At 36.7% G+C, this 21,280-nt stretch overlaps 1 protein-coding gene across 1 annotated transcript in view; it reads left to right on the top strand.

The window, feature by feature from the left end:
- Positions 1-2,875: 2,875 nt before the first annotated feature.
- Positions 2,876-21,280, top strand: part of LOC109077449 (actin binding LIM protein family, member 3) — a 51,943-nt gene continuing 33,538 nt past the window's right edge. The window contains 3 exon segments of the mRNA XM_042770202.1: positions 2,876-3,218; positions 10,539-10,555; positions 10,557-10,680. Coding sequence (XP_042626136.1) covers positions 3,206-3,218; positions 10,539-10,555; positions 10,557-10,680 — 154 coding nt within the window. The 5' untranslated portion in view covers positions 2,876-3,205.

Raw genomic sequence — 21,280 nt, forward strand, 5'->3', positions numbered from 1 at the left:
AGTAACTTCAAGGAATAGTTAATCCAGAAGATGCAGTTATTGAGTTAGTGACTGAACAAATGAATGAACTGTCATTTTAATTTTAATCTACACACTGGACTAAATGAGTACTTTTCTGAATTGACTACCGGAAATGTTTAAATATCTATATATATAATATATGTATATATATAAGAAACAGAACTTTCAATTTTGGGGGACCTAGCCCTTTAAAAGTCCCTTCATACAAACTGCATTTTGTTGTAGCATAAAACTACTAACAGGTTAATTTTAAAAAAAGCTCTGGCTAGTGAATGTACAGTCCCTGAGGGCAAGCTCAGAGGTGGGGGTATGTTCAGGGAGGCACTGCGTTCCAATGCCCCTTTGTACCAGTGGTGCCTTAAGGAAGAGCAACATCCTGTTGTTGTGGACTCAGTACAATGGTAAAATCCAGTGCTCTGTACAAGCAGTACAGTCCACAAGACTATCCGCTGAAAAAACACACAACACACATATTCCTGGTACAGATTACATTGTGTGTACACACCAGTAAAGATATGCATGCTGTAAAATCAAAGCTATGCAGGTTATAAAATTCTGTGACAAACATCTACGAATTTAATATACCTCAAAATGATCCCCAATTATGTAGGGTGGGTCAGTCAGTTTAATTATGCTCTTTAATTACTTCATTTCATGTAATAAACAAGCGCAATGCCTAACAAATACTGTTATCTGTCTAGGAATTGACCTGCATTCTAACAGGCGATCAGAATCGGCTTAAAAAGTAAATGTGATAATTTAAAATTGAAAACTACTACATACTAGGAATTTTTATTCATCTCATACAGATGGGGAGGGCAGTGTAGGAAGTGCTGATGCTATTGTTCTTTTCAGGAAGAACAATGCTGACTGCTTACACTGTCTGTCTCAGTGACCACTAACCTTATGGACCTGTCAGAATATCTGACTGTCAGAAACGAGAGCACTGCATGGGGTCAGGCAAAGAGAGCAACCGGAGTGAGATAGACAGACTGAGAGAGGAAAGAAACGTAGAGTGTGTGAGGCGCCTGTCACATCCCCTCCATTGTGCCCGTTTCCTCTTGGCCTTTGTTTCTGTGTACACATGACAGTAAAATACTGGTAACACACAGAGCCTTTAGGTTAGGGACACACAAAAGAGAACAACTTACAAATAAGAGACTTAGTTGTTAAAACCAAGGCTAAGGCTAAGGCCTTTTTTTTAATCAGATTAAAAAAAAAAAAAAAAAACAGTTAACCCAAGGTGCAGTTTCATGGGTCTATGAGTCTGTATTGTGCTGAACAAACAGTGAACTCGTGAACGTGATTTATTACTTTTCTAAATGGCACTGGTGTAAAGTTTCTTTTATTTTTTTGTGGGCTGCAGTGTATTCAGGAATGAATGCTTGGGCCGATTTTTGTGAGGTTGGGCAATAAGCACAAAACTCTGAGATGTAACTGATGAAAGAGTGACTACTAGTGTACGTCAAGAGTAAAAAGAAATGGGAAACTGCAAGGTAAGAGGTTTTCTCCACACTCTCAGAAAAAAAGGTACAAAAGCTGTCACTGGGGCGGTACCTTTTCAAAAGGCAAACCTTTGTACCTAAACAGTCTATATTGGTACTTTAAAGATACATATAAGTACCTAAAGTGAACAAATTAGTACCTAAAAGGTACAAAAGTGTACCTATTGTAAAGGTACCACCCCAGTGACAACTTTTGTACCTTTTTTTTCTGAGTGTATTGATATACTTATGGTTTGCAAAAACATAAAAAAAAAAATGTGCAGCTGTACAATGAAGACATGAGTTGCCCTCCCAGCTAACATGGAACATTCACAACGTTCTAGCAAGGTTGTCCTAAAGTTATGGATAAATGTTCTTCCAGAAACGATAATAGAACATTTGTTCAAAGTTATGACCTTGATTTGAGAATACTTCACCAACAAATAATTTCTAAAACTATTCAGTGTAGGGAAAGAAAAAGAAGAAGAAGAAGAAGAAGAAGAGAAAGACGAAGAAGAAGAAGAAGAAGAAGAAAGAAGAAGAAGAAGAAGAAGAAGAAGAAGAAAAACCCTCAGGAATAAGTAAGTTAGCATGTCATCTTTAATTATTTTTATTTTTTAAAATAAAACATTTTGAAATTCTCTAGTGAATATTTTTCAGGGTAGTTTTTTTTCCAGCTTTTGTATGGCTTCAACAACAAAAAAATAAATAAAAATAAAAAAAATAAAAGAAAGGCTAAAATATTTAGAATAGATAGAAAAGATCACACACATTGTTCATATAGCTGTTTATAAGAATGTTATGTTAATGTGTCAATAGGCTTGAATCATGCTACACAATTTATGTATTATTAGTTTAGATGCTTAGATGAGCATCATGTCACACTAAGAATTGAATAGAAAACTAGAAAATCGTCATTTTTATTTTTTATTTAACATTATTCGGCTCTAATCGGGTTAATGTCATAGAAGCTGGTTGGCAGGTTCCTAAATTAAGGCGATTTTTATCTGCTGTATTTACACTGTGTTTTTTCTCACTCTGCATAAGAGGGCGCTATACATCTATATACAGTAAATTCCGTAATCTGCCAAAAACCCACCCTACCCTTCAACTTTCCCCTGCCATGACCTCACACCTCAAATCCGCCGCAAGCGACAAGACAAAAACACAGCGCTGCCATTATAATCAACGAGAACGTTTCCAGCGCTGTGCGCTTGCAGAGTAGATGTGTTGTGAGGAAACTCGCTGCTCTGTCCGCTGCCTGACGTCACCCTGGCGCGCGCTTCCATAGATGCGAGCGCGAGAGTACAGTGACAGCGCCTCGTCCACTGTACGCAACACTGAGCGCGGCTCAGCACTATCTCGGCTACACGCGAGAAACGGCAGCAGATCATGGGATGTGACTAGGCAACATCCCGCTTTATTTGAGGCCGGTCGTCCGCTCTGCACTCACGGGGTGCAGTACTTTAAACTCACCGTTCCCATTATTTGAATCAAGTGATCACTGCCCTCCTGTCATCCCAGAATAACGTTGGAAGCTTTAACATTTGTATTAATTATTCTTCGAGTTTCTATCCCACTCTACCGGTTCGACTCTGACTTCAAGCTGAGGCTCAATAACTGGATTTTATCGGTGGAACAAAAGGCGACTGCTGCTGCCTGGATATTAAATTTTACTCTTGGATTATTGTCTCAGCATCATGAGCACGAGTGGTGAGTAAAACTCTTGGCTTTGTTACTTGGCTGTGTTACCTTGGTCTAATTGCAAAGATGAATGAAATACTAATGTGAAATAATCAAAGCAGATAGAAATCTCATTTTAAAATAAAATAAACTTTATCCTGTAAAATAAGAACACTTTGTCTTATTCAAGCATTTGACCTCTTGCTCCTGACCTGTCCCAATGACATATAGCTGAATCAGGTATTTGGGGATAATAATAATAATCGTGCTTTCTTTATTCTTATTAAAAATATAATATTAATCGTATAATTTGATATTTGACGTTTACAATAATAATAGTGCTGTCTTATTATAAATATAATAATCATAATATAATTTAATATGTGACGTTTATAATAATTATTATAATTACTATTATGATTACTGATAAAATTGTTGATAGTATTATTTTTATTCAGAGTTACAAATGAGTCTCATGTTGCTGAGGATGATAAATAGGATTATTTAATCTCTGTTCAAACTGACTTTGGTCATCAAAGAAATTATTCTGAAGTTGATTTTTCAAACAATATGTTTGACCGTTTTGCACAAAGCTGTAGAAAATGATTCTGACACACTTATGTCCATTTGGAGATTAAATGTCTTGAGAAATGTTATAAAACTTAGACATGCTTGGGTGACCGGTGTCCAGTTTGGTGCCAGTCAGATACGCTTGGTTGCATTCATTCAGCTTGCATCCAAATCATATTAATGAAAATCACCGTTACTGATTACATGCTGTAGAAATCTGCCAGATGAAAAGATGCAACACCAACAGAGAATGAAAGACAGAGAGGCGGCCAGTGCAAGCTCATGTTTGTGACCAGCTCTCCTTTGAGGCTTGTGCTTCAGTCAGCTGATGTTGCAAGGGCATGACCGCTGCTTCTAATAAAGATCCTTTTATGGGAAAAGTTCAGAACCTTAAGAACAAAGCTGATGGGCAACAGACCTGTTTTTGTTTTGTTTGTTAATACCTACTTGCCAAATTCCGTGCTGTTCTGCGATTAGAAATGGTTTGCATTCTTGCAGCAAGCTGCTAAATTGCATTATCAGCTGATGAGCGGATGGACAAGCTTTGTCCACGTGTCCAACTCTCTGAACTAATTCCCCCACTATTCTCCCCTTAGTTCAGGATGCACAGCTCACAGTACCAGCACATTCTGATAAAAACATTCACATCAGCCAATTGAGCTTGCCTTATTCACTCTTTCAAAGCGTTTTGTCTGAAAGCTGGGGATGGGGCTGCTACCAGCGTGCTACCGTATGGAGAGCGAGTGTTTTCAGAGCTGCAGACAGATGGCAAGGGAATGAGTGCAGTGGCAAGGTTGTGTCTCATGGCAAAAAGGGACTAGCTGGAGAACTACCAACACATGAACAGGCATGACTGGTCCACAAGAGACCTGGAGTGTTTTGCAGAATATGTATGTAAAGCACATGGCATAATCATATAATTTTTTAGTATGTAAATAGACATGCTCTTTTTTCAGTAGAACGTTCCTACCAAATTGGCCGACTGACAAACAAGTCTCGAACTTGCCTTATAGTCACCCATGCAGACATTTGCCATTTGAATGGAGCGGTATCCACCATGCACAATGGCATGTTGTACACTACATTGGGCATGATTGCTTTGAGCCAGTGAAAATGCCGAGCAATTACACTGAGGTCACTTGGTCTCTCTTCATTTGCTGCTCCCTGCATTTCTTATGGTCAGCTGTCATTATCACCTCCCCTCTATTTTCTGCACTACTGAGAGAACAGGCAAACAAGTGAGTAGTGGAATGCTCCTACAACCTGTTTTCCATTCCCTGTGCTTTCTGTCATTCTTTCTCTCTTTGTTCTCCTGTTTGATCCTCCTGAGTTAATATCAAGGGTTTCTGTGCCTCAGAGATTCTAGTAAATGATAGATAGTGATTGTTTATTATCAGGGGCTTTGGAAGGATTCACAAAGGAGAGCAAGGGTACATATATATTTTTTAAGCCTGACTCATGAATATTATTTAAGTGACATAACAGTTGGCCAATGAATGTGACTGAGTTTATGCTAAGGTTCCTGAAGTCAACATACCTTGCACCTCCGGTGTCAGCATTCACTACTCAGCATACCTCACATCAATCACACACTAGCACACACACTTACAGAAGTGTCTCCGTCACCACTGTCCTGTCATGCCAGCCCTATGGAGAGCAATGAGGTGGAAGCCAGCTTGCCTTCAATGTTCAGACCTCGTCAACAGTTAGCTTCAACTGTGGCCACCCTTTTTAGCCATCTGTAAAATGAATGCATGTTTTCTTTTGACCATTAATTGAGTTTGTGATAAATAAAAACAATATTAAGGAATATTAGGAATAAACAAAAGCAATTTAATTAACTGTCATTATATTAGCATATATAATTAGGTTATTATGTGGTATGTGCTCATAAAATAAATCATTGGATTAATTTGCTGTCATTATGACCAAAGCCCATTATAAATCACAAAAAATTGCTTTATAAATTATATGCAGGAGTGATTTGAAAAGTGGGTAGGGAGGGCACATGATTACTTTCAGTTTGGCTCATGAATATTAATTAAGTGACTTAAAGTTAGCTCATTGGTGCGTCATTAGTTCATTTTAAAAATAAAAGTTCTTTATTGGAATCTAATTTTACATGAAAAGTCTTTAACATCCATGGAAATGGTTTATATAACTCTACACCCTTACCTTATTTTTCATCCTTTATTTTGAACACAGGGGGGGGTCTCTAAGGTAAGAGGTTGCTATAGAGTTTGTTTGGTTTCAATTTTGTTTTTGGTGGCTTAAAGTCTAATGACTATTTCCCAAAAAAGTAGTGGTTACAAATGTAAAAAATGACCCCTCCAGCTATAATTGCAGCTTCCTAGATAAAATATTATGCACTATGCATCTGCCTTGATGTTGCTCTGTAGCATCTATCTGCATAATGCATAAGCTTTACCTGGGAGTTGATTTGATCTGAGCTAGTGTGTCAGCAGACGTAGACCCACTATGGGCACCGTAAACACACTCTCATCCCATCTGGAGTGCAGTCCGGCCCAGAGTCAGCACCCATTGTCATTCCTGTAACCCAACGGTTTGATTTAGCAGCACTGGGAACAAAAGTGAAACACCAGCATGCTAACACTTGTCTGGGTTGAATTTCCTACAGATCCTTTCTAAAGATTTCCTTCTCCTTGCATTTTCTCTGGCTTGCATATACGGGGTGATATCTTTGAGGGAGTTCTTTCTGACTATGTAGATGTAAAAGCTAGCAGATGGACACCGAGCCTTTTCATCATTCCAGTACTATGACTGCAAGGCATGTGCTATAGAAAATGTTTTACAAAGATAGAGTACTACTTGTAATGTCTAGATGTGCTAATTGGATTGTGGCTCCTTGCTATTACAACAACGCACAAGAAACTTGCTACTTAATTAGACACTTAGCTTTGACAAACATATTTGCGTAGAGGGGAATAGTTTTAATAACTTCTTCAGCCCGATCTCTTGATCATTATTCAGCATTTTTGTTTTCTAAACCGTTAAGGATGCATTGTGCTCCTCTGTGTTATTTATCTTCTCTATAGTCTCCAGTTTCCTATCATAGGGATTTTGGCAGGCTCTGTTAGTGCGCCAAGCTTATATCTTTAGTACAGTGTCCGAGTACTGTCTTTCCTGCTCAATGAGCAATGCTAAAATCCAGCTGATTGTCATTGTAAATGTTTGCAATCTAGCTTCCTAAAGCTGCTCTTCATTAAAGAATCCAAGGAATCATCTCCTGTAGAAGACATGAAGGTTGATAATTCATAGAGTGACACTAGGGATGTTCATCAGATGACCCTGACCCAACACACTTCTCTAAACTTTGTTAAAATCCCAAATCATTAGTAACCCTGAGAGCAGATCGAAGGCCGGAAGTCCTTGAGGTCCTCAGACCTCATTCTGTCTGACCTTGGGTTTGGCTTATTTGAGTGATCATTTGTCTGACAGGGTCAGTTCAGCTCCTGTCGCTACAGCAATGCTGGCTGGAATGCAACAGTAGTCATATATCATATTTGGTCAGGTTCTCCAGAGGCCCACGTATACTGCAAACAGGTCTTTGAACACCCCCACTTTTCTTAAGATTTCAGGGGTTATGTGGAAAGATTTTAATTGTCTTTTTAAACCTATTAAAGAGAATGATCACAGTCAAACAAAAATACAGTTGATTTTAATGAGAAATTCTATCATGGTTTCCACAAAAATATTAAACAGTTAAACACATTAAAATCTGTTTTTCAACTGATAAAATATCTTGATAACAGTTCAGTCAAATGTTTCAACAATTTCAAAACTAAATGCAGTTTATATCGTTTTAGATATGCTTAATCTGATCAGATTAAGCAAGTAATGACACACATTATTTAAACATTTACACTTCTGTTATTTTTCAGTAAACCATGCTGTTAACAACCACCAAAAAACATTTTTCTGTACTAGTCAGTATTGTCGCAAGTAAGTGTTCTGACTCTGGATACGAGAATGTTACTTAGCCATTAATTCTAGCACTGGATTTAAAGGTCTTCACCCAGTGCTCATTACTGTAAAGGATAAGTGGGCTCTGTCTGGCCACAAGATCTTGCTTACGCCTCTCTTCTGCCTGGCTATGAAGGAATTGAGAGCAGCCTTGTCACCTCCACTCTCCCACAATCCTGTGTGACTATAATCCACAGGAGGCTCCTCCGTTGAGAGCAGAAATAGCAGCGGCCCCTTAGGTCCTGTGGTTATCACCTTACACCTCGGCCGGATGTTACTGGACCTTTGCTATATACAGTATTGCTGAACATTATTACTCTGAAGTTTCTCAAAAGAACTAGGCTTCTCTGAAATCTCCTTTTTTGTAAATCAAGCATTTTATTTCATTAATTTTTTAGAATGCAGAACTGTGCAAAAACCGAGAGGAATTTGCGGCAACACATGTTTAAGCCATTAAAAAATGTAAGAAAACTCAGAGTGACCTATTTTGGGATTTGGGGATCGTCTTTATATATGAACTGTGAAGACTGTCAAGTCTGTATTAATAATAGATGTTTTCTTTTTTAAAATTCATTTGAATCTAGATTTGAGCATCTATTATAGTAATACTTTCCACTGAAACATGAATGCTATCATTAGGTATCTAATGTAGGTGCCATTAAAACCTTTAATCCTGTGTGCATGTCCTCCCCTGATATCTGTGCATGTGATATACTGTAGCAGGGATTAAACAGCCTGTTTACACCCACCTTCCTTTATACCCACAAATGACAGAAGAATGATGCCTGAAAGACATATGGTCCTTTTAAAGACATGTAGTTTATGCTCTTTTGAGCTGTCACCTCTGTTTTATTTGATTGCATTATTGTACATGACAGCGTATGGGTTGTTTGCAGTCTTTGAGGTACAAAGAAAAGCAATGCTTTGGGGGAAATAGCTCTCACACATTACCATAAATGCTCCTGGTTTTGTGATTATTACAAAACATCTAATATGTTCTCTTGTGTGGCTGTTATCTGCTTTTAACAGCATCATGACTGTACTGTCCTCAACACTGACAAAAGACTGTGGGCTCAGAGCATCTCGCAGAGCTGAGGGCCACACACAGAATTCAGAAAACAGCTCTGGAAGTCGGCCAGGCAGTGCGTCGCTCTGCCAAAGGAATAAGTGCTTACAATATTATCAGTGTGAGATTGAGCCACTGGAGGAGGCATAACAGCATTAATGGATCATTGTTCTTGAGCTGTGGATGAAGAAAAGTCAATGAAACTCTCTATTCCAATAGAATGACAATATGCGAAAGTGATTTTCTAATATAAAGTCATTGTTTGTTGAATTGAAAAATGCTATTTTCAGTTCTCAGATACTTACCAATGTGCTTTGTATTTATTGCACAGATATTTAGATTTATTTATTTATTTTTGTAGTTGAATAACACTATTAAATGTAGTCTTTAGCAAATCTCAAAATGAATGTAATCTTTTTTGGATTCGAATCATTATAATGTTTTGATGCCTAATTTCAGTTGCAGCATCTAAAATGATTGATTTTAGTTATTATTGTTTTGTTTTTCATTTTATTTTGATAAAATAATATATCGAAATGTATTGGTTATCTGCTACAAAATGTAAATATTCACGTTGATAATTATGATTTATTGTTGAGAAATTTGGAAATTTCCTGCACAAGTTTATCTGATCAGTATCACTTCCTGACTTGACACATTGTGGTCACTGATTACATTTGTCTTTTCCAACATGCACACAAAACCCTCATTAAAACCGAGTTCCCATTATGCTCTACCAGGCCAAACCCCTTTTTAACACGTGTTCATGGCTATTGCCTGGATCTGTTTCTCAGGGAGCTGTGGGAACATGGTGCTGATGAATCTGATCACAGGCCCGGCACTTCTGCCCTGCTGCCAGCATTGTAGCTGAAACAATGGAGATCAGAGTAGGGCATGTGCCCTTGCTGTTTTCAAAATTTCCCCCCAGTTAAATCCGTTTAGACTAAAGCGAGAGAACAACACTTGCTACACAGTGATTGCACAGTAATTGATTTATTCACTGACTGAGTGTTTTGAATGCCTGTTATGCATCTTTAATATGAGGGCAATCAGCATAAAACCTTCAGCCATCAATACACAGAAAGAGACGAGAGAGCAAAAGGAAATTATTTAGATAACCCTCAGGCCCATTATAACGACAAAACACAGAACTCACAGCTGTAGTACAGGTACAACAAATACAGTGTAAAGGCATTTTTTGGTTTCACAATGCAAAATGCATCACTTTTGTCTAAACACACTGAACTCAAACGCATGGACCATTATTGAAACTCTGGCTGATACAGATATGATTTAAGATATCAGATAAAAAAGTATGGATTAAATTATTAGTGGTTGTATTATAATTTTTATAGCAATAATTAATCATTTGAATTAAATCTTATGTTTTTAAATGTTTAGTTTTCATTGCATTTTTGTTAAAGTTTTTATCAGTTAATTTAATTATTTAGTGCTTTTATTATTTTAATTATTTAGCTTTAATTTACTATTATTTCAGTTATAGTTTTAATAATTTTGGTGCTCCAACATTGTTTTTCCCCCCAATTATTTTATTTTTATTTTTTAGTTAACATTGATTCAGTGTCAACCAAAAATAATAAATACTAATTAATCAATTAAAAATGATTTTAAAAAGTCTAATATCAGCCAGTAACCAATAATGCCTCAATGTATTGTACATCCCCTGTTTTCTAATGTTCATTACTTAGTGCCTTTTTGTCTTTTCCTAGTAGTACCCTATCAGCAAAAGCTCATGCAGCAGTGAACGAAGCTCCGGACCAATCCACTGCTTTCGCTGCCGGGAGGTGTGCAAAGGAGAGGTGGTACGAGTGCAGCATGTGCACTTCCACATCAAATGCTTCACCTGCCAAGGTAAGAGTCTTTTATCCCATATGCAATGCATTGCAAACTCTGTGACCTCTCAGAGTCATCTTTTAATTATGGGAAAAGCTTGCATACTGCCTTGGATTTGTGTCATATATACAATTTCCAATGGATTTCTTTCAGTAATGGCAATTCATTAAGAACTACAGCAGACCTCTCTGCCACTGACCTAATAGCAGTTTTACATGAGTGGTTAGAAGCAGTGGATTTCTGATTTAATGATGCTGGGCTGTGCTCCTGGGGCTATCTGAAGTAGGGACCTGTTGCATAATGAGATCAACTGGCCTCACATTGTCAAGATGGTTTGTTCAGTGATGCCCCATGGCATTGCCCTCAATTATCAGCGACATTAGTGACATCAAGAAATTAAAATGTAAAACGAATGTGAATATGATGGTACCAGGTACCATCACCTTTAGATTATGTTAGATTAAAAATGTGGACGTGAAACCCTTGAGAGATAGTCTCATTTGTGGTTTAATGAGCTTTAAAAAAGGTTGTATTTGTGCTACTTTTCCCTGCTTAAACCCAAACTGCTGTAGCCCACATGGTCCCTGCATTGCATTTAAGGGGTTGCTGTGGAAACCGTGTGGAGGGGCACCCTGCCCCTGGTTAGTGGTTATTCTCAGCTACACTATCAAACCGACAGCCAATAGCAGCCTCCCATAACAAACCCTGGGGCATAGTTGGGGGGATGAGGGGGGGCTCATAGATGGAGACAGGGTGGGAGCAATTGAAAGAGAATGGCAGTTTCCCTCCCTCCATTATGACATCACGAGTTGCCTTGGAGCACATGAAGTTACTCAACAATAACAGTCCTTTTCCCCTTTGCTTCCTCTCTCTCAAATTTGCCCACTCTCCCGCGCTGCCCTTATCTTCCATAAAAATTACCTCAAGCAATAATGTATTTCACCTCTAACTCAACCCACCCCTTATCTCACGATTAGTGTTATATATTATTGTGTGTGTATTAACCGTGTGCTATGTGTGTAGGAAGTCCAAACGCTGCTTCAACAGCTTGAATCTCAAGCATTGTTGCCATTTCATTGTGGCATGGTGGTTTGTTTACAGTCTTGTGACTGATGGCTCAGATTCGTGCGTGCTGTGAATTTAGTTTGGATTGAGTGTGATGATGAGGTGTGGGGCTTTGAGGCCCAGTTAATTGGACAAAAAGGCAACATTTGTGGTGTTTTCCCCAGGAATCCCAGCTCACTCAGCATGGTACTGTTAGAGGTCAGATGGGCCACGTTGGAGTCACAGTTGCTGGTGTTCGTAAACATGTGAACAGTCTGCTTTCAGCCCTTTTGTTGCTTGGGGTGACATTTCTGCAAATCATATTACATTGGTTCTAGCTTGTTTCGCGACACTTTCAAAGTGAAATGTCTAGTGAAACGGGGCATGAACAAAGTCTTCCTGTAAGCGAACAAAGTCCTCCTGTAGTGAATCGATGTGTTTTTGTAAGAAAAAATAACATATTTAAAACGCAGTAATCACTTGAATCTAGCTTGCGCTCACTGTTGTACAAGGAAGCAGTTCAGGGCGGATGACTTATGTAGGTCGGCTTTGCGCATGCTAGGGGGTGTGACGGTTAGTTATATAACCGTGAGACCGGCGGTTATAGTTGAACACCGTCATTAGAACTCTATAACCGCCAAAACCGTGTAATAAAATAATTTTTTTTACAAACATTTTTTTTAAAAATTATTTTCATTTTTTAGATAGGATCATAAGATGCGCAATATATCGGGAGACATGGTTTTTACCACTTAATGAAGTTTTGTAAATCGTCAGACATGATATTTACCACTTCATTAAATTTTTGCTTTGTAGAAAACCCTTCTTAAAAACAAATTTCGTTTTGTACAAATTTTATCTTAATTTTAATAAATGTTTCATCAACCAATTGCATGTATTTTAATAAATAAAAAGCAAATATAGCAGACAATGATAATCGTGACATGGAAGCGCCAGCGCGTCGCGTTCACTTTGCACTGCACTGTGAACTAGAGAGCGCATCTCATCGTAAATGAAAAACTCATCGTAGGCCTATGCCTCATACATTAGCATTAAATATCTTTGCTGCATCCTTTCTAGAACAGACAAGGGCTTTTTTTTTTGCGGCTCGCATCAGCAAAGCATTGCATCGTCCATAGACCGCAAAACAATCAGCGGATGGCGGGCGGTGTGCGGCTTTGAAATTTGCTCAAAAAACGTTGGCGCGCGGATGATGAGTTTTTGTGATGTGGTTGCGGATGAAATAATACCCCATCTGCATATCTCTATTGATAACAACATTTAACACTACACAAATATTAATTAATTTTTTTTAATTTAGGCGATTAATTTCCCATAGTGACATAGGACTGAGGTGCCAGATCCAATAAAAAATGTTCCGGATCCAACTTCGGAGGTGACGGAACATGTTCCGGCTCAAAATTAAAACTTCGTGAAGAAAGGTAAAAACCGATGCATCTCGTGCGAAAAAAAAAAATGTTACATCGCCTATATGGGCACATTTCGGTTTAAACCAGATGGCAACGGAAAAAAACAGAAAATCTTGATGAGCCTGTGTGCAGAATATGTGGAAAAAACGGTATTTGTTACAAGTAGCCTACTGTTTTAAAAGGTTTTGTTTACTGTGTGTGATTTATTTAAAACAAAGCACGTTCATTGCAAAGTTTTTTTTTTTGTTGTTAAGGATTTGTTCACTGTGTGTGATTCATTTAATGGAAAGCACATTCACTGCTAGTTGTCTTGCTGTTAATTTTAAATAAACGTAGAGCAAGTAGCTAATCAGTGTCTGCTAGTTTATTCAAATTAATACCCCCCCCCGACGGTTATGTTATAAACCGTCACATTTGACTCACGTCATAACCGTCATCACCAATTCTGAGACCGGCACACCCCTAGCGCATGCGCCGCTCAGAAGTGACGCACGTGGAAACGCAGCGGAGAGATCGAAAGAAAACAATGTATACACTAATTAGAAGTACAAAATGAGGATTTGTAAAGAAGAATGTCGGAGGATTTCAATATAAGCCAAGAGAAGACTGGTTTTCCTTTGCTAAAGTACAGAAACTTTGCTTCCTTTGCTCCTGTTAACAAACGTTGATTTTCACCAGACTCACCGGCGCATGTGCAACACCGACCTCATACGTCATCAGCTGTTGGTGCAAGCTACATTAAAGTGATTATTACGTTTTGAATATGGATATTTTTCTTACAAAAACACATCAATTTGCTACAGGAGGACTTTTGTTCACACCCCCGGAGCTGTGTGAGACACCTTTTTTATTAATGATGGGCGCTTTTTATTTCACTTCTTTTGGACTGATACACTTCAACACCCACTGAAATGTTATTTTTAAATGACTGGGTAAAAAATATATATATATTTTTCCCACTGGACAATATATTTTGTTTTTGAGCAACATACAGAATATTAGAAACACTAATTACTAGAATTAGTAACTAACTAAATTAGTTAATTTTTTTCTTTGATTTGTTTATTAAAAATAAAAAAATAAAGACTGACATCTCTATTTAACCTAAATATGTAATTACAGTTATTTAGTTTTAGTTATATAATTCATTAAAATATAAATTTATATCATTTCATATCATTTACTTATATAACAATAATAATACACATAATTTGATTTAATAATAACCCAATTTGAAAGCAAAAACTTTAATGTTCTGACAAGCTTTGTGAAATTATGCCATATAAACCTTTCAGAATAGTTTGTGCATCATGAACAGTGAGTGATCTGCCTGCTACAGTATTTTTTCGCTGAGTGTCCGTCTTCAACGTCTCTGGCCTGTGTTAACGGGCGTTAACAGACGTCATATTTTCACATAAATGACATTTTGGAAAATGATTGCATTGCAACGCAGTTTGTGCAATTCCAGAACAGAGAGTTGCAATAAGGCAAAAAACGTCTGGCTGCCGATCGCATAAAGGCCAAAGTATATTTCGGCCGTCCGCACACCGTCGGCATTACATTATTTTCGTCATCAAGAGGGCTCGCGGACAGCCGCACACCCTGTGGTACTGCGCATGTGTCGAGCTCATCCGTCCGCACTCATCTGCGGTTGAGTATACTTTTGAAAGCTGTGCGCGAGACGGAAAGGAACGCTGAATGTGACGTGTACCCAGGCTGGCCATCCTACACACACGTGACTGAGCGCTCGCTCGCACCAACAGGAGTAGGAGGGGTCAGTGTTACTCCTCTCTACCACTGCACTCAGCCTGAGGGATTCCCTCTCTTTCGGTCTTTGAGGAGACATTGAAAATGGCGAATACCGCAGGAATGGTATAATGGTAAATATTAGTGGTTTTTGAAACCGTGAAAATTTCAAATCGCGGTATACCTTGAAACCGGTAATCGCCCCATGCTTAATGTGCAGTATTCTTTTAATTTCAGAGGGATATGACAAATGTATACATGATATGATAAAATTACTATTGTTTTGCATTAATAAATGCAGTTATTAATAATATAACATGTTCAATTATTGTTTATGTCATGTTTATACACATTTGATAGTAAAGCACTAAGCTTGAGTTTGAAAGGTTACAATTTTTATTTATTTTTTAACAACAGTAACGTGCAAAATCAAATTTTTATGTAGAAAAGGTATATAATGTACTCTTATTAAATGTACCATTGTTCTTCTATAGTCTTATATGGAACTGACCAACTTCAGTGATTATGACTCATTATGAGCACTTTACCCCATAACATCCATATGTGTTGGATATATCAATGCCTTTGGAATTATAGTCTAGTTAATTGAAACAGCAAGCACTCGAGCACAGGAAGAAACATGTGGGCCAAGGTCATGCAGATACAGCTGAAGCTGAGGCAGTGGAGACAATTTCAGGGGGAGTTTTGCACAGGCTTTGGCCATGAAAAGAGGCAGGTGCTGTACACACAGGTATGAGAGAACCAGCTGTTTCCAAGGACACACCGATAGTTAGTTTATGTAAAGGAGAGGCAGCCAGGGGTAATAGCAGTACTCACTTCCTGTGTATGCATGCACATATCCACAATAAAACATAAATGGCCATAAGCTCCATTTTAGGGCTGTCATTAATGATTATTTTGGTAATCGAGAAGTCGGTTGATTATTCTGGCGATTAATCGAGTAATCTGATAATTTTTTTGTGGTAATAAAATTAGACCTAAGCCGATACATTATTTTTAAGATTAATTAGTTTATATTTTTTGTGGTAATTAGGAAATTATTGGATTAGTTTTTCTTGTGATTGATTAGTTTTTTTTTTTTTTTGTAATTTGATGAATTAGTTTTATTTTGAGTAACTTTTACTTTTACTTTCACTACATTCCAAAGCATAAGATCGTACTTTTTACTTCACTAAATTTCATAAAGCATATCGTTACTCCTTATAACATATCACGTGCTCCGAGACGCAGAAGCGGTGTCTGATTCAAGAACTAAATGATTCTTTTCAATTAACCTTTTAAATCGGTTAGCAAATCGCACCAAACGATTCATTCACGAATTGGAATGATCCAATTGCAGCTGTTCTCGAGTCTACAACTCACTGATTCAAATGAACCATTTAGTGCGAGTCTCCAGTGAACTGAATTCACAAATAAGAACCGGGAGATCTTGTGAGTGTGCGTGCGACTTATGCTGCTAAAAGTAAGTTACTAATGTCGAATTTTAGGATTAATTATTGTAAATGAAAAACATATACAAACATATTTAGGTCAAAACTGTCAGTTGTTTGTGAACTAAATCTGCTGTAAAGGGTGATCTATTTACAGCATAAGTGCCTCGTAGGTAAAAAAAAAAACAAAAAAAAAACAGGAAATATTAAAATCACACAGATTAAATAAAATGACTCATGCACGTTCAAATTCCCCGCTTCTGTAACGTTTACAGTTTTATTAAAATGCATGCCCTATGTGACGTCTGTTTTTATATTGTTTATCAACAGTGTAAATTTTTATATTGTTTGGATTAACCACCCAAGTAGACAGACATGAATGTTTATTCATAACCATACTGAAAATAAGTAAATATTGTTAGCTGATGCTAACTGTCTAGCTAACAAGCTTGCTGGTGCTAAATTGAGGTCATTTTTAGATATAAAGTCCAATTATTTTTTTCAACCACCTATATAGATTGTTACATCTGGGGGAAAAAGAAAGGCTGTGATGTTCAGAACATGGTCACTACAGCTATTATCAAAGTGGGAAGTAATGCCCTCTGGGGACATTTGGCCAGGGGTTTTTACACCACAGACAACGTTTGAGAAGGAAAAAAATCATTATGAAAATATAATTATATTTTCCTTAAAATGTTCTTCCTAACTTCAGGCCTTATTCTCAAGTCATATATAACTGTGATGTTCTGCAAAACAACAAACTTTAAAACACCTTTTTTCTTGCTGGTAAAAATCTGATGGTCAAATGTGACCCTGGAGCACAAAAGCAGTCTTAAGTCCTGGGGTATATTTGTAGCAAAAAGCAAAAAAATACATTGTATGGGTCAAAATTACAAATTTTTCTATTATTTACATTTATGCATTTAGCAGGCACTTTTATCCAAAGCAATTTACAGCACATTCAGGCTATACATTTTTTAACAGTATGTGTGTTCTCTGGGAATCAAACCCATGACCTTTTGCACTGCTAACACAGTGCTCTACCACTGAGCCACAGGAGCACCTTCTTTATGCCAAGAATCATTAGAATATTAAGTAGTAAGATCATGTTCCATGAAGATATTTAGTAAATTTCCTACCATAAATATATCAAAACTTAATTTTTGATTAGTAATATGCATCGCTATGAACTTCATTTGAACCATTTTAAAGATCATTTTCTCAATATTTAGATTTTTTTGCACCCTCAGATTCCAGATTTTCAAAATATTGTCCTCCTAACAAACCATACATCAATGGAAAGCTGATTTATTCAGCTTTCGGATGATGCGTAAATATCAATTTAGAAAAATTGACCCTTATGATTGGTTTTGTGCTACAGGGTCACAAATCTATTTTCTCTCAGGTACATCGCAGTGTAAGCTTCACAGTGAACATTAACACATCACTCTCATCAACGCAGTCCATATCAACAACAAAAATATATCTTGACTCCATGTAGTGGTTATTTTGGGAAAATTCCAGGTATTTTGAGCAGTAGGATTATAAAAAAATATGTGCCAATATAAAATTAAATTAGGTAGTCTATATAAAATTGCTAAATAAATCTATCTATCAGTACTTTTTTACTTAAGTACTTAAAAAATCGAGTACTTTTGTACTTTCACTCGAGTAAAATTGAAAAAGGAGTACTTTTACTGGAGTAATATTTTATTATACATATCTGTACTTTTACTCAAGTACTTGATTTGTGTACTTCGTCCACTACTGTTCAAATGAAATATAAAAAGCAAGTAATCATATGGCTTTACTAAACAAAACAATTAAAATAGGATACATAATGTAATAAAACAATAATCATAACTTATGTACATTATGTATTATATCAAATGCCAACAGAGGGTGCCAACGGCCTGACAATTGTTCTTACACTTTACAGCACAATCTAATCCTTGTTTAAAAATGACTAAACGTTTATTTTTTGATAGAAGTGCTACAGCCACTACAGTCATTTCTTGAACAAGAACATGTGGACATCAAAACATGCAAGTTCAGAGCGATGGTTTAAATTTTTAATTTGAAGTCACGATGAACAGTTAGCATATTTAGAAAGATGATGTATTTTTCGCTGTTGTCTCCTGTATTCTCCTTATAAATCTGATAGAATTGTGCACATTGTTCCCAGATGAACACTACAAGCAATTCAGACTCACAGCAAATGCAAAGATGGCCTTTAAGATGGTCCTCGCAGATGGTCCCTAAATGATAACTGTTTGTGTGGAGCAGCATTTACTCTGAACAGAGCCGCTCTGAGATGCACATAACCTACACGCATATAAATAAAGCAGAGCGTATATTTGTTTAATCAAATTGTAGCCTTTGCGAATTCAAAATTGCACAATGCTTTATTACGATTTTAAATGGTTTTAATATTTCATGCAGCCTTAGAAAAAAGTTTAATAATGCTTTTCATGAATTCTTGTCCATGGAATGCACCAATTCAGTTAATCTGCATGCGCAAAATGCAGTTGAGGATTTTTTTTATAATCGATTCCTGAAATGTAATCGAGGAATCATGACAGCCCTACTCCATTTGAAAAAACCTAGTGAGTTGCCTGCATAGACAGCTTTTTAAAGCTATTTTTGATATACTACTGATGCAAAGACTGCTTTAAATATTATGCTACCTACTCATTTTGACTCATTATTAAGGCAGAGTCACATGTAGAGAAGGTAATAATTCCAGGGTGGCGGACAAAGTGAGAGAGAAAAAATGCATTGATAAAAAGAATAGATATTTTTACCCATTATTGTTTGTTTCACATTTTCATACTAGAGTGCTGCACCATTAGCTTAGCAACATGCTAACTCTATCTTGTTAGATGTGCCTGCACAGAAAAAACTCATTAAATCTCTATTTGGTTGTGCATTTATTTCCCCTTTTCAAATAAAAGTCAAATTGGAGAGTAACAGCTCTCTGCGGGGAATGGAAGACACACACTTGTCCTGACCTTCTGACTCCTTTCTAGCTTTCTAGTAGGCTTTTCTCCCTCTCCTACATAAATGCAAACAGATAATGAACACATCTGCGCAACTATTGATATAATAGAGACAAACGGTGGCCCCAAAATGTATTTGGACAGCACTTAGAAAAGTATGAATGTCATTGCATTACATAAAAAAATATCAAAATAAGTGATAAAAAGGGTAGCATGAGTATACTTTTAAAGCAGATAATTTCAGATGTTCTGCAATGAAATTGAAATGCTTATCATGTGGATAATTGAGCAGGCAGCATGACAGTTGCTAAGATAAATACTTTAAGAGAGGATCACCCATTTTCTGGTCTTTCTGTAAGCAAATCTGCTGCTTTTTAACTCGAAGTGTGGGGCATTTGGGCTGAATGATTGACAGTATGTCTGAATGAAATGTAATGGAACAATAAAAAGACCAGCTCACCTACACTTGAGCCTCTAGCAGCTGACTCACAAGTATGAGCACCATCAATAAACTGTCACACAGGATAGTTCACAGAAAAATGAATATTCTGAGATCATTTCCTCACCCCCTGTATACATTTCTTTTCTCACTGGAACAAAAAATTCGATATTTTGAGAAATGTGTTTTTATACATTTTTTGGACTAGTTTGTAACCAAAGCTGTCTAGTTACCAGCATTTTTCAAAATATATGAAATTTCAGTTTTGGGTGAACTATCCCTTTAAGTTACAGTTCCACTTAAGCTCCTTTCTCTCTCCATTGCTCTTGTGTGTGATAAGGACATTGTTCTGAGCAAATTGGCAAAGTAGTGCTTAGAATTCCAAGAGGGAGAAAGTTTATCTGAAATGGCCAAAGTTTTTTTATGGACAATTACTTGTGACTGTTGCAATAAGCACTCACCAGTATAGATTTTCAAACCTGACAACTTGGAATAATGTTTATTACATTACAAAAATTGTATTGTTTAATATTGGATATTTACTGGATATGTGCCTTTCCTTATTTTTGCTTTTAGATTACATTTGCCATCATTATACGCTAACTTAAAGTTAATCTTTATAACCATTATCCATTTTTCATACCGTGCATTGTAATGTTGGGATGACTAAATTAACATTTAGCCTTTAAAATTAATGTTTTTTTTTGTTGTTGTTGTTTGTTTGTTTGTTTTTAATTTGTGCTTTATTTTTTATTTATACAAAAAAGTATAGAATTTTAATATTGAGTTTTTAGGATATTGGCCAAAAAATTAACATAGTTTTTATTGGTGCATTGGTGCATTTCTAGTAAACTCTTAAGCAAATCATCCACATCTGCATGAAGTTATTTGTCATTTCAGGGTCAAATTAATGGTATTTTACCACTGAATAAACATAGATGTCTACAGTTTTGTCATTGTCAACAAATTCTTTTCAGAGCTGTAAGTCATGAGCAGTTAGTTTACTTTACAAATCAAATAATGCTGTTCAGCACTGCTTCTTCTGAACAGGACTGGCAGGTCATTAAGATGTCTGTCAAAACAGATCCCTTTTAAAAAGCTGAGAATTAATTGGCTGTGGTAAAATGTTGTTTTTTTTCTTTCTCCAGGCATATGCATATTCTCTTCCTATAATGACATGCTAGCCTCATCAGCCTAATCGAATTTGAAAAAAAATACCTGATTATTACATATATATATATATATATATATATATACACACATACACACACACACACTGTGCACACTTGTTTTGAGTAGATGTATTTATATTCTTTGGCTGTTGATCCATAAAACTAGAAATTCTTGAATTCTTCAGAAAGTAAAGCAATCAAACATTTGGACAATCAAATGTGAGGTGCTCTGGACGTCAGACTACTTTAGTTGTGTATTATAAAGCGGCTGTGATGGAGTCAGTAGAACAATCCGTTGCTATATGTGTTGAGTGGAGCCCCTCTTTTTCTGAGTTGT

This window comes from Cyprinus carpio, chromosome A14 (genome assembly GCF_018340385.1).
Source record: "Cyprinus carpio isolate SPL01 chromosome A14, ASM1834038v1, whole genome shotgun sequence".
NCBI lineage: Eukaryota > Metazoa > Chordata > Actinopteri > Cypriniformes > Cyprinidae > Cyprinus > Cyprinus carpio.